Below are 15,904 nucleotides of genomic sequence, written 5' to 3' on the forward strand. Positions count from 1 at the left end.
TCAAAAAAGTGCATGGGATGACACTCAACCAACTGAGCCACACCGGCCAGGGCCTTATCTTTTTGTAATAGGGAAAATATCATTACATATTTATGGACCCTCAGTTCTACAGAGGGGATGCTGACCAAGGAATTCCCAGAATAGCAGGTCATGGAAGGCTTTGCTCAGGAAATGTCATTTGCTGATATGAATGATCAGGAATCAGCTGTGAGGTGATTAGAGCTAACACATTCCAGATGGGGAATACCTAGAGTGGGAATAAGCTTGGTGTGTTTGAGAAACAGAAAAAAACCTGGTGTGGAAGAAGGTGGCATGAAATGAAATTAGAAAGATAGAACTAATTTTGATAAGAAATTTAGATTTTATTTGAAATATGCAAAGCCATGTAGTTATATAAGCAAAGTACTGTCATGATGCTGCTTACATTTTTACTCTGACTTTTATATGGCGAATGGATTGTGATAGGAAGCCCTATTTTGAAACTTTCAGTAGTCAAGAGAACAAATGATGGTGACTTGGATTAGGTTGGCAGAAGTGGAGATGAGCTGGGAAATGGATGGAGCCAGGGTATGCTTTTAACATAGAGCCAGCAGGACTTCCCTACTTGCTGATGTAGGGAAACAGAGAGCAGTAAAGGTTCATTTCAAGGCTATTATTTATGCTTTTGTCTTAAATTGAGAAACCTAAAAGGAATTAGGCCGTTACACTATTAGGCTTTTTTGTCAGCTGTTACATTTTCAGTGTACTTGCATTGCAGCCCTCCTTTTCCTTTCCTTTTTTTTTTTTTTCAAAAGAGAAGACCCTTCACTGTTTTACTAGAGGTTTTAGAGGCGTTAACTAATGATTCTCAGCTAGCTTCTGGTCAGAATAAGTGTGTATTTACCGTTTGTTTAAAATGGTCCTAGATAATAATTTTATCATTTGGAAGGAAATAGCATTCTGCCTTATCTTAAATTATTTGTATTTCTTAGAGAAAATATTATCAAAATATTGTTTTCTCAGGTGAATTACTATTGTCATTCTTATTGCTCATTTTTATTAGTTGGTGTTATTTTATTTATTTTTATGAGTCCTTTTATATTTAGTATTCATATTACAAACTTTATTGAAGAGAATACAAGTTTACTGAAAGAATATTAAAAATTCTTTGGCAATTTTGGCTGTGATGTAATATAATTTTATAGGTGTAAAATTTACCAATAAGTGTAGAATTGTCCTAATGATATAAATTTTATATTTCGGTTATTTTCATTGAAGGTTGTTTAACATTTATCAAGCTTAATAGTTGATATATTTTTTAGGCTTTTGAATTATATCTGTTTTTCAGTGTCAAAGTACGATCAGCTACTGTTACCTGTTTGAAAAATATTTTAGCCACAAAGACTGGCCATAGTTTCTGGGAGATTTACAAGACAACCACTGATCCCATGCTGATCTATCTTCATCCTTTCAGAACATCGAGAAAAAAGGTCTTTCAGATAATAAATTTTTACTGTGTACCCACTATTCTATCAATAGAATGGTTGTTGTTTTTGTTGTTGTTGTTGTTGTTTTGCTATGGATAGGAAAATCAAATTGTTTAAATGGTATTTACTAACATTTAACCTCTTTTAGAAATAATTCCAAGTGAACTTCCCAAATCCAAAGGATTTATATTTTTAATTGTGGAAAAACTGAGCTATAGATAGCCTAGAGAGGTGAAGATTGATTTGGGGGATTAGGAAGAGTTCTTAGTGATAGGCCTTTTTTCTTAGGAGTAAAAACCCTAACTTTGATTTCATAAAAACCATTGTTCCTGTGTGTGGTTATTAGCTGTTGAAATCAACAACCAAGTATTTATTTCTGTAGCAAGTTTTAAGTAATACAGTTCTCTAGTGAAATACAAGATGAATTATCAAATTAGCAGTTGGGAGCCAGCAGTCCTGGATTGTGAGAGGGATGTCTGACTGCCCATTTATACCCGATCCCACTGGGGTTGGGCCTAAACAGGCAATCGGACATCCCTCGAGGGGTCCCATATTGGAGAGATTGCAAGCTGGGCTGAGGGACACCACCCCCATCCCCTGCACGAATTTCGTGCACCGGGCCTCTAGTATTTAGATATTTGTTTTCCAATGTATTTCTGATCACCTTATATATATTTTCTGATCATTTTCTTTCTAGTTTTTAGAAGTACCTCAAATTGACAAAGAAAACCCTTTAGTGGGTTTGGATGATACCAGCTTGTGGATTCCTCAAAATGAAAATCACGATGCTTGGATAAAGACACTGACTTGTGCATTTTTGGATAGTGGAAGCATAAAAAGTGAAATTCTTCAGTTACTAAAGCCACTGTGTGAGGTAAAAAGACTCCTTGTTTTGAGTTCATTCCTTTCTAACTTGGCTTTGTTTCATTTGCCTTTTTCTCTTAATAGCTTTCTTGGCTTGTCCTATTGCACTGACATGTTTGTGGCCCATAATAAATATCTCTAAAAAGAGGGCCGTGGAACAGCACATCCTCGTCAGGCAGCATCACCCACACTTAGCTGCTGCGAGCCCATCTGACAGGATTGTCTTTATTTAGCCACAACTCTCTACAGTAGGTTTCAGCTGTGAGGTATACATTCTGGATGAGTTCTAAGGGTGCCTCAAGTTCTTTGTTGCTAATGATAGTTAAAATCCTGATGACTAAATATTTATATTAACCAAAATCTGCTCCTTTTTTGTTTGTTTACTCCTATTAAGGTCATTGTCATTTACTTTTCTCTGAGGTGCTTTCTCGAATGAGAAAAAGGGAGCAGATAGCAGTTAGCACTGAATTTTTATTTTTGAAGGTACTCTACAATTTATTTCAAGAGTACAGGTACGAACCAAATCAAACGAAAGTTTGTTATATGCTTTTATCAAAACAGCACTATAATGGTGCTCTAGGGCTTTTAACAGCTATCTAATTTATAGTTCTGCCAGCCAATATGCAACAGAAATGTGAAAATAAACTCTGGCCAGGGCAAACATCCACTAATCACAAATAACTGATAGAGAAGTGAATATTTTGGTGAAAGCAGTTTAAAAAGCAGTCCTTGTTTCTTACAGTTAATAAATCATCACACCGTCTGCAGTACTGCACTGCACTCATACCAGTCAGCAGAGTGAGTTCCTGTACCCACACGCAGCTCACTTCTCGTCAGTAAATCTAAGATTTTTATAAAATTCTAACTTTGGCCAGAAGATAAAATGCTCCAAGTACTCATTTATGTATACTTCAATTCCTGGTTCCTTAAATTCTGTTTCCAAAACTGGCATTTTGACTTGAGTTTATCAAGGAGTTTGTTCATCTGCCACGTGTCTTATGTGTGTGGCATGTGATGAATAGAAGAAGATGGTATCTTTGCAAAAATGAAGTTGAGTACTGTTTTAATATACCAGACATATTAAAGCACTTTTCTATACTGGAGTATACCAAAAATAAGTACCCAACTTTTATACCCAGAAATTGGGGTTTATTAAAAAAAAAAATTAACATTTTAACGTTGTTGTAGCTCTTCACTGAGTGTAGAAAATGTGCAAAAATCAGATTTTCAACTTTTCTCATAAACATTGATCTCCATTTTTCCTTCAAATTAGAGAACTTTCTGTTATTAGTAACACTTTTCAACGATGAAATTTTACTTACAGCAGTGACATAATTTTATTTGTAAGCAATATTCTGTTTCATTATATGCAAATGGTCTAGGCTGGAAATGAATAATTAACATTGTAACTAACCATACATGTTTTATATAGATATTCTAGGTTAGTTGGAATTTTTTTTCTTAAAAAACACTGTCTTGTACACATGTTTTCTAGCAGTATGTTGAGGTTATGGCTTATTCATCTATCATTTTATTTAAAGCTTATATGCCAGTAACATAGAAAGAAATTGTAATATGTTATTTTTACTTAACCTATTGACTGGATGTGTTTGGGTATTCTAGGTGAAAGCTGACTTTTGTCAGACCGTGCTTCCATACTTGATTCATGATGTTTTACTTCAAGATACAAATGAATCATGGAGAAATCTGCTTTCTGTGCACATTCAGGGATTTTTCACTAACTGTTTCAGACACTCCTCACAAACGAGCCGATCCCTGACCCCTGCAAGTTTGGATTCAGGTATTCTGTAAAACTCTCACATTTACGTGTTACGGTCTCGGTTCTAGAGAAAGACAGATTGAATCTCATCAAGTGGCTTTGATTCCATAATCTCTAAACATCTATTTCTTCATCTATAGAATAGAGTAACAATTGTAACAAGTTTTCAATGAGATAATGTATGTAAAGCGCCTATGATAACACTTGATGGGTAATATTCCCTCAGTAAATTTTGGCTGTTAATTAATTACGGAGCATTCAGTATATGTCAAGCACTGTGCTTGGCATTGGGAGTACAGATGTGAACAAGACACACCCTATATCCCAGCATTGGATAAAGCAGACAAATGTGCACTAGGCATTATAAGGACTGTGTTGGACATGGGATGGAATTTTCATATTAAAGCTCTAATTGAACCATCTTTGTAAAAGCAGGCTTTTTTATTACAACATTATCTTTATTGTGGAAAGTATAGAAAAATGAACATAAGTTTAAAAGATTACCCATAATGCTATAATCTATAAAATCTTTTCCTAAATTCTCTAAGTTCTTTCTTGTTTCAGCCATCTCAGGTAGTATCACTACCACCTGGAACACTGTCCCTTCCCTCTTCTGTTGGACCTTTACTCTTCTTTCAGATCTTACTTTTAAAAACATATATATATTTATTGATTTCAGAGAGGAAGGAGGGAGAGAGAGAGAGAGAGAGAGAGAGAGAGAGAGAGAGAGAAACATCAATGATGAGAGAGAATCATCCATCAGCTGCCTCCAGCACACCCCCAACTGGGGATCGAGCCACAACCTGGGCATGTACCCTTGACCAGAATCGAACTCTGGACCCTTCAGCCCCAGTCCGATGCTCTATCCCGAGTCAAACCAGCTAGGGCCCACCTCTCACTTTCGCTGTGAAACTTTTCTCATTACCCGATTACCTTCCTTTCTATGCTCCTCTACAGTATTCTAAACTTTTCCTATCATACGTAGTTTTTATTGTATTAAGAATCTCTGTCCAGGGCAGTGTTTCTCAGAGCATGAACCCGTGCACCAAAAGGTCTCCAGTTTGATTCTCAGTCAAGGGCACATACCTCAGTTGCAGATTTAATCCCGGTTCGGTCTGGGCACGTGCAGGAGGCAGCCAATTGATGTCTCTCACATCAATGTGTGTGTGTGTTTTTTTTCTCTCTCTCTCCCCCTCTCCCTCTCTCTTTTCCTGCCTCCTTCCCTTCCACTCTCTGAAAGGCTATGGGAAAAAATATCCCTAGCCCTGCTGGTGTGACTCAGTGGTTGAGTATCGACCTATGAACCAGGAGCTCATGGTCTGATTCCTGATGAGGGCACAAGCCCAGGTTTCGGGCTCAATCCCTAGTAGGGGGCGTGCAGGAGGCAGCCAATTGATGATTCTCATCATTGATATTTCTATCTCCCTCTCCTTTCCTCTCTGAAATAATGTGTGTGTGTGTGTGTGTGTGTGTGTGTGTCTATGTCTATGTCTATACACACACACATATGTATACATATTTTTTTTAAAGAAAGAAAAATATTTTCAGGTGAGCATTAATGATAACAAAAAGAATCTCTCAGGTGCCCTAACTGGTTTAGCTCAGTGGATAGAGCATTGGCCTTCGGACTGAAAGGTCCCAGGTTCAATTCCAGTCAAGGGCATATACCTTGGTTGCAGGCAGATCCCCAGTAGGGGGTGTGCAGAAGGCAGCTGATGGATTTCTCTCTCAGCGATGTTTCAAACTCTCTATTCCTCTCCCTTTCTCTCTATAAAAAATCAATGAAATATATATATTAAAAAAAAAAAGAATTTCTCAGGCTAATTAGTGGGTTCTAGGTGGTCAGACTTTGTCTTATGCATAGTTATATAATGTACCTAGTACATAAAAGATTCTAGATAAATATTTGTTGAATCAATGAATTAATCCCCTTCAGAAATAAAATATAAATTACAATTAATTTCTCAGTTTTATTAAGCACAATAGTTTCTTTTAAAAGAAAAAAGAATGCCATTAAATTCCATTTATTAATTCGTATTTATTATGAAAGAATTTTGTGCTAGATTCTGCCCACAGAACCTTTAATAGGGTAGAGCAGTGGTTCCAAACATGGGGCACATGCCTCAGAGGGGGCAGTTTGGCTTTTAAGGGGGGCAATTTGAGAATGAGTTATTAACAGTGCATATTTTGCATTTCTTATGATTCTAGGGGCTTCATATACAGTTTGTAATGTGACATATTTATGCATTTCAATTCTTTATGTTTTGAAACTGCTATTTTTTCATATCACTTTAAAAAAAAAACAATTTTTTAGTGATTTCTTCCTTGGTACTTAAATTATCCTTTCGTTCTTTTATTTTTCTCTTTCATGGATGCCATGTTCTTTGGAAGCTTGTTTAGACCAAGTTAATGGCTTTTCAGGCTTCCTCCACATGAATAGGAGTTCACTTTTTGAATAATAAGAATTTATGTCATGGAAGCAGGGGAGGGTATCAGGCGGCATGGCCAAAAAAAAGGTGGAACCACTAGTGTTGAGGGAGACAGATACACCAACCAAAGCCAGAATGTGCTGAAGCAGTCCGCCTGGGACTGAGAGGAGGTGTTTTTGTTTGTTGCCAGAGCCAGAGCACTTTTCCCGGTGTTGCTTGGATAAAAGGTCACAAAGAACAATGCTTGCTGTCGTGGACTACCTGAGGAGACAAGAGAGGTAAGTGATGAATATTGCTCCTTGAAGTTTGGGAATTTGGAAGTGTAACTTGTTACTGTTGGCTGCATTTTAGCATGATTTTGAAGTGATGTGGCTGCAAGGTGCTATAAGTATTTCATTTGTGTTATGCTTGTACCTGTTGTAATAATTCATGGTTAGGCTAGTACTTTGGTTAAATCAGTATCAGGAACTCTGAATTCTAGTCCTAACTGTCATGACAGTGTTATCTTTGCTAAATCGTGTATCCTTTTTGAAGCTTCAGTTTATTTAATCTACAAAGTGATGGGAAAGGAGTAAGTTATTTTCCAGGTTACTGCTAGTTGCATTACTTTTTAACTTTTTACTTTTCTTTTTTATAACTCATAAAAGTAACTACAGTTATGTAAAAGTCTCCTTTATGTTCCTTTGTTATGAGATGTAAGTTTCTTTTGTCCATGGGAAAACAGTATCTACTAGGTGTTTTGTCACACACACAAAAAAAAGGATTTATTTTTTTAAAATGTAAGGTTGAAGGGTTGCATGCAGACATAGCAAACCACTTGTACACCCTGCACAGGTGCAAGTAGACAGGTATTTATAGAAGGGAAAAAGGAAGTTAAGGGAGGGCTAGTTACCACCATCGAGCTTTATTGTAAGCATAAAGTTCTTCCTGTAAGGTTCTTGCTATGGCATAGAGTATAAGAACTCCTCTCATAAGCTTTAGCTCCTCCCATAGACCTCCCAGCCATAATCTTTATCACTTTACTTTGTATCATGGTCCTCAAAATCAGAGGTTCTATACCGTAATATTCTGCATTGGCAGTGTTTATTTTCTTGATTCTGATAAATTGTTTTACAATATACTATCTTTTTGTTTTTAATTTTTAATTTTTTTCTTACTTCAGAGAGACAGAGAAAGGGAAAAAGAGAGAGAGAAAAACATTAATTTGTTATTCCACCCATTTATTCATTGGTTGTCTCCTGTGTGTGCCCTGACTGGGGATTGAACCCGTAACCTTGGTACATTAGGACCTCAGTCTAACCAACTGAGCTACCTGGCCAGGGCTACAATACCATATCTTTCTCCCTGTTATTTCTCATGAGATTTTTAACAGTGAATACAGGAATTGCTGGAATTAGTCATCTGATTAATCTGTGCTGCTCCAGAGTTAACCTGCACTTTAAAGAAATAATGGAATAGACCTATAACTTAAGTAGGTAGGAATTGATGTCTTGTGTGGTTATGGCAATAGTTGATTAAGAATGGGAGGAAGATGTGGGAGAAAAGTGAAAAGTAATGTTTAACCTAAATGCATTTATATCTTAAAAATTTAATTCTTCTGGCCCTGGCTGGTGTAGTTCAGTGGTTGGAATGTCGACACATGAACCAAAGGGTCTCTGGTTTGATTCCTGGTCAGGGTGCAGGCTTGATCCCTGCCACACCCATCCCTCCACACACACACACACACACACACACACACACACATGCACACACACACACATGCACACACACACACGCATGTACATTTTGTTTTTTGTCTTCTCCCTCTCTCCCTCTCTCACTCCCCCTCCCCCCCACTTTTTCACTCTCTCTAAAGATCAATGGAGAAAATATTAACAAAAAATAAGATAAATTCCTCTGTATCCTCCTCATACCATTCTATTCCCTTTTTAGAAAAAGAAGTGTTGGACCTTTCAGTATCTTCATTTCCAGTGAGAAAGTTATTGATTCACCTGACTGCTATGTAGCAGATTGTATTCTGAGAAAACACTTAAGAAGCTTTAACTATTGCCGGAAGCATCTCTTTTCTTGGTAGTGGGAGGCAGTTTCACCTTGGATTCATTAATTCCAGGTTTATCATTGAAATAGAATGAAATAGAATGATAGTAGTAGGCCTTGGGAGAAGATAAACATTCTTGATATTCAGTTTTAATTCTGAATAATACTAAAGAAGTTTCCTTGAGAGATTATGAATGAGACAGACTAAAGGGTAAGGGACATGAGTTCAAAGTCTGATACTTTGAAGTTTTGTGATCTCTGAACTTCAAGTTCCTCAGAATAGCTATCATTAAATGTTGACTGTATAATAGGCACTTTATCATTAGCCTTATAAGCATTATTTACTCATTGCAACTATTCTTGGAGAGCTATATTGTTCCCAGGTTTTACAAATGAGGAAACAGGTTTAAGCAGTTAAGTTGCTAGAGATGAAAGTTAGGAGTAGGCAGTCCAGCTGGATTGGAACCTAGCTGTATCCTACTCTAAAACCAGAGTTCTTAATCATGTCACAGCTCTATGATGTTAGTTTAGAAAAAAGTAATATCTATGATTCTGTCCAGTTCTGGCCCACTGTTACCACAATGGAAGGTTTTTATTAAATAACTCAGACAAAAAAACTAAGGAGGAAATGAACTGCAAACAGGAAGGACATGTAACTGTGTCTTAAAAGAAATAAATATTTTATTTAATGGACCATTTAAAGGTTTATGTGTTATTATTCTGTGTAGCTTATTCTTAGCTTATGGTCCAAATAGCCCTTGGTGGGCAGGAAGCATGAACCCCAAGTTTGTTTAGGACAATCGACCATAGCTTTCATCAGATTTTCTAAGGGTATTTGTTCCACAAAGACGGACACATAGGGCTCCTTAGCGAGGTTATTTTAGTTGCTTATAGATACACTCAGTCCTTCATACACATGGGTTCACATCTGCAAGTTCCATATCCACGTATTCAACCAGCTGCAGATCAAAAACACTGGAAAAAAGAAATGTTACCTTGTTGCTGTCATGTCATATGAAGTTAGGTCATGATGGCTGCATCTGTACTGAACATATGTAGACCTTTTTTCCTTGTTATTATTCTATAAACAATACTGTATAGCAACAGTTCATATAACATTTGCATTGTGTTAGATATTTTAGTAATCTAGACATGATTTAAAGGATATGGGACTGCAAATACTGCACCATGTTATATTAGGTACGTGAGCATCTGTGAATTTTGGTATCTGCCCGGGGTCCTGGAACCAGCCTCCACAAATACCAAGAGATGGCTGCACATTGGGAAAATGTGGTTCTTGGTTAAACTAGCACTTGCTTCCATTGTGTTTTCTATCAGTGTACTTCTCTTTTAATATTGAAGTTAAAGAAATGGACATGACTTCATCTAGAATTTCTCTTTAGATCTTCCTCGGGAACAGTGTTTGATGATGCCTTCTGGCTGGAGTTCAATTATCTGGAGGTTGCCAAGGTAGCTCAGTCTTGTGCTGCTCACTTTACAGCGTTACTCTATGCAGAAATCTACGCAGATAAGAAAAACATGGAGGATCAAGAGAAAAGGTAATGGAATTTGCATCTTTAATTTGAGGGTGGCTGATTATATAGAATGTGGCAACTTTTTGAAAAATTGTCTATCAAGCAGGAGTGCCTCAATTTTATTTTGGTTAACTTTAGGAAAATGTACTTGACAGATAAATAGTGCTTGCTGTGTGCTTTTACAGTGTGATTTTGATTTTTTTTTTTTTTTCTCCTGATGCCTGCTGGAAAGGGAGGGCAAACAGAGATATGAATGAGGTGTGTAAAATCTAGGGATTTCCAATTTCGTTCAGTAGCTCAGGTGAACTGAGACTTTGTAAATTTAAAGTGATCAGGGAAAGCGTAACTATGAGCAAAAAACAAATCAACAGTTTACAAACACTGTCAAGTCCAAGAAGTGAGTTGTTCTCTTAAATTTTCTATTTGTTATTTAATATCAAAATGCCTCCATACTAGCTATTCCAAAAATACATATGAAGTTTTACTTGCTTGTAACTTGCTCCTGAGAAAATAAAAGATTGCAATGTTTAGTATCCATATTTTTTTTAGAAGTCAAAACGTTTTCAAACAGGTTTTAGACAATAGGTATTATTAGTTCACATCCTCAGTCATTTTAATGTTTCTGACAGAAGTCCTGGCAACACCGTGTGCCTGGATCAATGACAGCCGTAGACTAGAGTCATACTCTCTAAAATCTTTTCTACTTTCCAAATTTCTTCTCTAAAAACTGATTTTTTTCCTGTATGACTTGCCAATAAGGAAATATATGCAGTATCTATGTATATAAGGGTTATAAAGCAAAATAGAATGTTGTCAGACCCTTTATATTAATCAGTGGTCTCTGCCCCATCCCTCTGTGCTCCCCACAGATGCAAATGTTTTCTTCTGTCTTGTGTTTATCATTCGCTTAGATGATATTGTTAAGTATGAATTCATAAATATACTGCAGTTTTCCTTATTTTTGAGCTCTATAAGAAATGATGTGTACTTTTCTACAGCTTGTTTTTTCATGTAATATTTTTGTAAGATTTGTTTATGATGTGTGTTGCTATAGTTAATCAATTTGTCACTGCCTATAGAGTACCAGTGGGAGAATATGCTACAGTTAATTTACCCATTCCCCTGTCACTGAGAGATATCTAAGTGTAGAATTACTAGGTTGTAGGTTATGTAAATTTTCAACCTTATAAAATAGTGCCATGTTGTTTTTTCAAGTGGTTATGCCAATTTGCATGCTTCTCAGAAATGAATGTGGTTTGTGAGGAGAAGTGGATAAATAGGGGAGCCTTACATTTGAAGAAAGGAGCTAAAGTACAACTATTTGTAGTTTGGGTGGAAAAAGTAAAGAAGAAACTGGAATAAGTTTATAGGTAAATAATAGAGGTGCTGTCACATATGATAGTATTTTTAAAAAAAATATATTTTATTGATTTTTTACAGAGAGGAAGGGAGAGGAATAGAGAGCTAGAAACATCAATGAGAGAGAAACATCGACCAGCTGCCTCCTGCACACTCCCTACTGGGGATGTGCCCTCAACCAAGGTGCATGTCCTTGACCGGAATCGAACTTGGGACCTTTCAGTCCGCAGACCGATGCTCTATCCACTGAGCCAAACCGGTTTCAGCAACATATGATAGTATTTTATAGGCACTGTGTAGGTAGCATGATTTTAGAATTGAAATTACTTATAGGACTGAATATCATGTATAAATGCATGGTTTAAAGCTTAGGCCTAAGAGCAGACAAATCTGAGTTCTAATCCTTATTACTACTTGTTAGGTTTATAATCTTAGATGTAGGTTTCTCAACACAATATTATCAGACGTCCTTATTTTTGCCCATTTGTCAGGTTTAAGTGGTGTTTTAGTGTGATCTTAATTTGTGTGCTTATAATTATTAATGAGGTTGAACTTTAGATAAAACTACTGGCAGAATAGTTGGGAACTGAATTGGGTGGCAGCTACTCTGTTTTTAAACAGGCCTGTTTATATAAGTAAGCATTTTTGGCATGTAGCCTTCCCATACATAACATTGTCGTTAAAATATAATTCTCATTGAAAAATTAATATTCACAAATTTGTTTTTCATTCTAGGCCTTAGTGGTATTATGTTTTAAAATATAAATGGTTTACTATGTTTTATTTGTGACCATTATTAGTTTTTCCATCAAAGTCTATAGTCTGTGCATTCACATGCATCTCGTTAAAATAAGTGTTTTGTGACAAACAGAAATCTTGGATTTGAAGAGGGAAGCCAAAGCACAACCATTTCTAGCTTGAGTGAAAAAAGTAAAGAAGAAACTGGAATAAGTTTACAGGTAAATATATAAGCCTACTATTTGTGATAATATTTATTTTATACTTCATATTATTGTTATAGAGACTGTATAGATATAATTTGATTTTCAAGCTAAAGTTTGGACTGTCATGTACATAAACTCATGGCTTAAAGCTTCGAGTAGAAAATTTGAGTTCTAATCCTGACTCTACAACTGAATTGTATAATCTTGCACCTATTACTTAACCTTTCCAACCTTGAGTTCCTTTATTGGAAAGATTGATGTAAAATACCTATATCATAGAATGATACCATTTTCCTTATAGTATTTAACATTTATAATTACATATTTATTGCTTTACTTATTTATTGTATGTTACATCTCAGGCCTTCAATACATTTCTTAATACCTACTCTTAAATTGGCCTAATCATATTGAACGTCTGAGGTCAACTTGTTCCTCTAAAATGAGAATTTCAATTTCTCTGATCTTTTCTGCTTTGCTTTTGTTTTAGCTTTAGGCTGCCTCCTTCTTCTGGAAATAATGGGTGACCCCACCACAACCTATTATCATAGACATCTCCCTGCATCTGCTCCCATCATAGAGAAATGGTTTCTCCTCCTCCTGTCCGCAGACTAATCCTTCTTCCTGTGCTTTGTTTTTCAACAACTCTTTCAGAAAAATAATGTTTATTGTCCTGTGCCCTCTCTCAACATATCAAACCTTTCTTATTAAAATCATTTTCCTAGTCCGTGTGTGAGTGTGTGTGTGTGTGTTGTGTGTGTGTGACCCTTTTTTCCTCCCATCCCTTCACAGCAAACCTTTGTGAAAAAGTTCTCAATAGTTGGTGTCTCTATTTCCTCTCCTTCCACTCCCTCCACTGAATAGCACTTGCTAATGGCACCTGTAAACTTCTTGTTACTAAGTCTGCTGGTCACCTTTCATTCAACATGTTTCGTAACATTTCATTAACACTTGGCACCATCAACCATGCCTTGCTTGAAATATGTTCTACCTGTTTGAAATTCCATTCTCCTAAATTTTCTCCTTCCCTATTTGCTTCTTTATACTCTTATCCTCTTTTACTTAGTTTTTGGAATATTATCTGTGTATTAGGTACTGTGCTAGGCTTAAATACTAAATGTTTTAACACTGAGACTTGATTTAATGTTTATGAATAGAAACAATTTAATTACAATTACACAATGATGCCAATATCAATGAATTTTTATTTAAGAAATATCCTTCAGCCGAAACGGGTTTGGCTCAGTAGATAGAGCGTCGGCCTGCAGACTGAAGGGTCCCAAGTTCGATTCCGGTCAAGGGCATGTACCTTGGTTGCGGGCACATCCCCTATGGGGATGTGCAGGAGGCAGCTAATAGATGTTTCTAGCTCTCTATCCCTCTCCTTTCCTCTCTGTAAAAAGTCAATAAAATATACTTTAAAAAATATTCTTCAAAGCAAACACCTTTTAGGCAGTTAAATTGCTTTATTGATTTTCTATGCAATACAGTTTCTTCTTTTTCAATTTTTATTTTATTGAGATGATTTTAAAAGAATTATCTTTTTCCTATGTAAATTTTACAGCAGAGATTTAAGTCATCAAACCATTTCTTTATCCATATCACATTTTGCCAATTATAACAGTGCAAATTAGAATTTTTTGTGTGTTTTTTACTAAATTCAATTTTTAAGAATCAGACTTTGCTTCATAATTTTCCCATCTGCAGTTTTAGCTATTGACAGGATTACTTGGTGTGTGTTTTTAATGATTATTTTTGCATGTTTTAAAAGCCTAGTCAGTTGGGATTAATTTCTTACCTAATTCATTAAATTGTGAGCAACTCTTCTCAGGTATTAATTACATTGTCATTCGGTTATCTGGGAACTTTTTGTGTTCCTAATGTAAATCTTTAGTATATATTTTAATATATTTTACTTTAAAACAAATAGCTTTTATAGTTAGATTTACATGTTGGTAAACTTCCAATTTGCTAAGTTCATAAAGTGATAGTTTTCCTCTTCATTTTTTGTTGTTTCCATGTTTTTAGGATCTGCTCGTAGAAATCTACAGAAGTATAGGGGAGCCAGACAGTCTGTATGGCTGTGGCGGAGGGAAAATGCTACAACCCCTTACGAGGTACATTGCATTTATCTAGGTAATGGTATTGTGATTCTGTTCGTAAAGGAGCTACATACATGTAGAACTAAAAGTATTTTAAAATCTTTATAGACTACGAACATATGAACATGAAGCGATGTGGGAGAAAGCCCTAGTAACATATGACCTTGAGACAGCAATCACTTCGCCAACCCGCCAGGCGGGAATCATTCAGGTATTTTTTTTTTATTTTCCTGCTTTAGTAAAGCGCTAAAAGTGTAGTGCTGAGATGATTTCAGTGTCAGTGGAATATTTATGTAGCCCTATAAATTCTAGCTGTAGGACTGAATTATGTGTTTTTTCAGCCATTGGGCTAAAAAGTCAGAGGGATGCACAGGTAAATAAGACAGGTCACTGACCTAAGAGATAGTGTTAATGATAATCTTGTTAACTAATAGTAGAAGATATTTCTTGACTGTGTACAGCAAACGTCAAACTCAAAGACTAACACGGGCCAAATAAACAAGATTTAAGTTTATGTGGGCCACAAAAAACATAAAGCTTCAATTTTCATAGAAACATAGGTTTATTTCGATAGAGACATGCTGAATACAAAGAACTGAAATAAATGAATAATCATTAACATAAAAATAGAACATTTTAATAAATTAATATTTTTTCTTCAACATTAACTTATAATGCACAAATTAATAAGCATTACTCAAATAAACCTATTTTTCTTATTCTCCAAAATCAAAATATTTCCTGTTGCACACACCAAACAAGTCAGAACAAGACTAATGACGTGGCAATTGGCTGCTAAAATATTCACTGTTAGGATTAGTGGAGAGAAATGGTGCACCTGTGTGTAAGGCATGTAAGGAAAATTAATGCAACACGATTACAGTAATCAGTCATTAGCCCACATTGTAGGTCGTTATTAATAATTATGCATAACAGGATATTGTAAAAATTAAGTTACAAAACTTTTTATTAAAACATTTCTTGCATACCGTTATATTGGATGGACCGCAAAAATATTTGTGTGCCGCATCGGCCTGTGGGCTGCGAGTTTGACATGCTTGGGGTACAAAGTGCTAGGTAGTGAATTAAATCCACTTGGATAATCTCATGTGAACTATTTCTAATAGTTTGCATTAGAGCTGGTTCCAGAAGATACCATTTCTGTTACTGGTTACTATTCCTTAACCATTCTTCCATTAAATATTAGAGTCCTTTGAGCTCTATCTTTGTGTTTTGAGGGGAACATTTACTTCGTTACTTCGGAATTTTAAATGAAATATTGTGCACTGCTAAACTTTTTTAAAAGTTATTTTGCATGTTTGATTGTTATAGTTTATTTTTCTAGTTTTCTGTTATCATTGATTACTTACTTTTATTTATTTTTTAAC

At 35.7% G+C, this 15,904-nt stretch overlaps 1 protein-coding gene across 4 annotated transcripts in view; it reads left to right on the plus strand.

Moving 5' to 3' along the window:
- The window catches only part of ATM (ATM serine/threonine kinase), a 111,519-nt gene that overhangs the window by 63,582 nt on the left and 32,033 nt on the right, over positions 1 to 15,904 (plus strand). For all 4 annotated transcript variants that reach the window (XM_036427292.2, XM_045577833.1, XM_045577831.1 and 1 more), the window contains 8 exons: positions 1,328 to 1,469; positions 2,164 to 2,340; positions 3,954 to 4,131; positions 6,730 to 6,817; positions 9,980 to 10,135; positions 12,342 to 12,429; positions 14,443 to 14,531; positions 14,625 to 14,727. In XM_036427292.2, the coding sequence (XP_036283185.1) occupies positions 1,328 to 1,469; positions 2,164 to 2,340; positions 3,954 to 4,131; positions 6,730 to 6,817; positions 9,980 to 10,135; positions 12,342 to 12,429; positions 14,443 to 14,531; positions 14,625 to 14,727 (1,021 nt within the window). The remainder of the gene's footprint in view (positions 1 to 1,327; positions 1,470 to 2,163; positions 2,341 to 3,953; positions 4,132 to 6,729; positions 6,818 to 9,979; positions 10,136 to 12,341; positions 12,430 to 14,442; positions 14,532 to 14,624; positions 14,728 to 15,904) is intronic.

The sequence above is a fragment of the Pipistrellus kuhlii genome, unplaced genomic scaffold (genome assembly GCF_014108245.1).
Source record: "Pipistrellus kuhlii isolate mPipKuh1 unplaced genomic scaffold, mPipKuh1.p scaffold_m20_p_9, whole genome shotgun sequence".
NCBI classification, from domain to species: Eukaryota; Metazoa; Chordata; class Mammalia; order Chiroptera; family Vespertilionidae; genus Pipistrellus; species Pipistrellus kuhlii.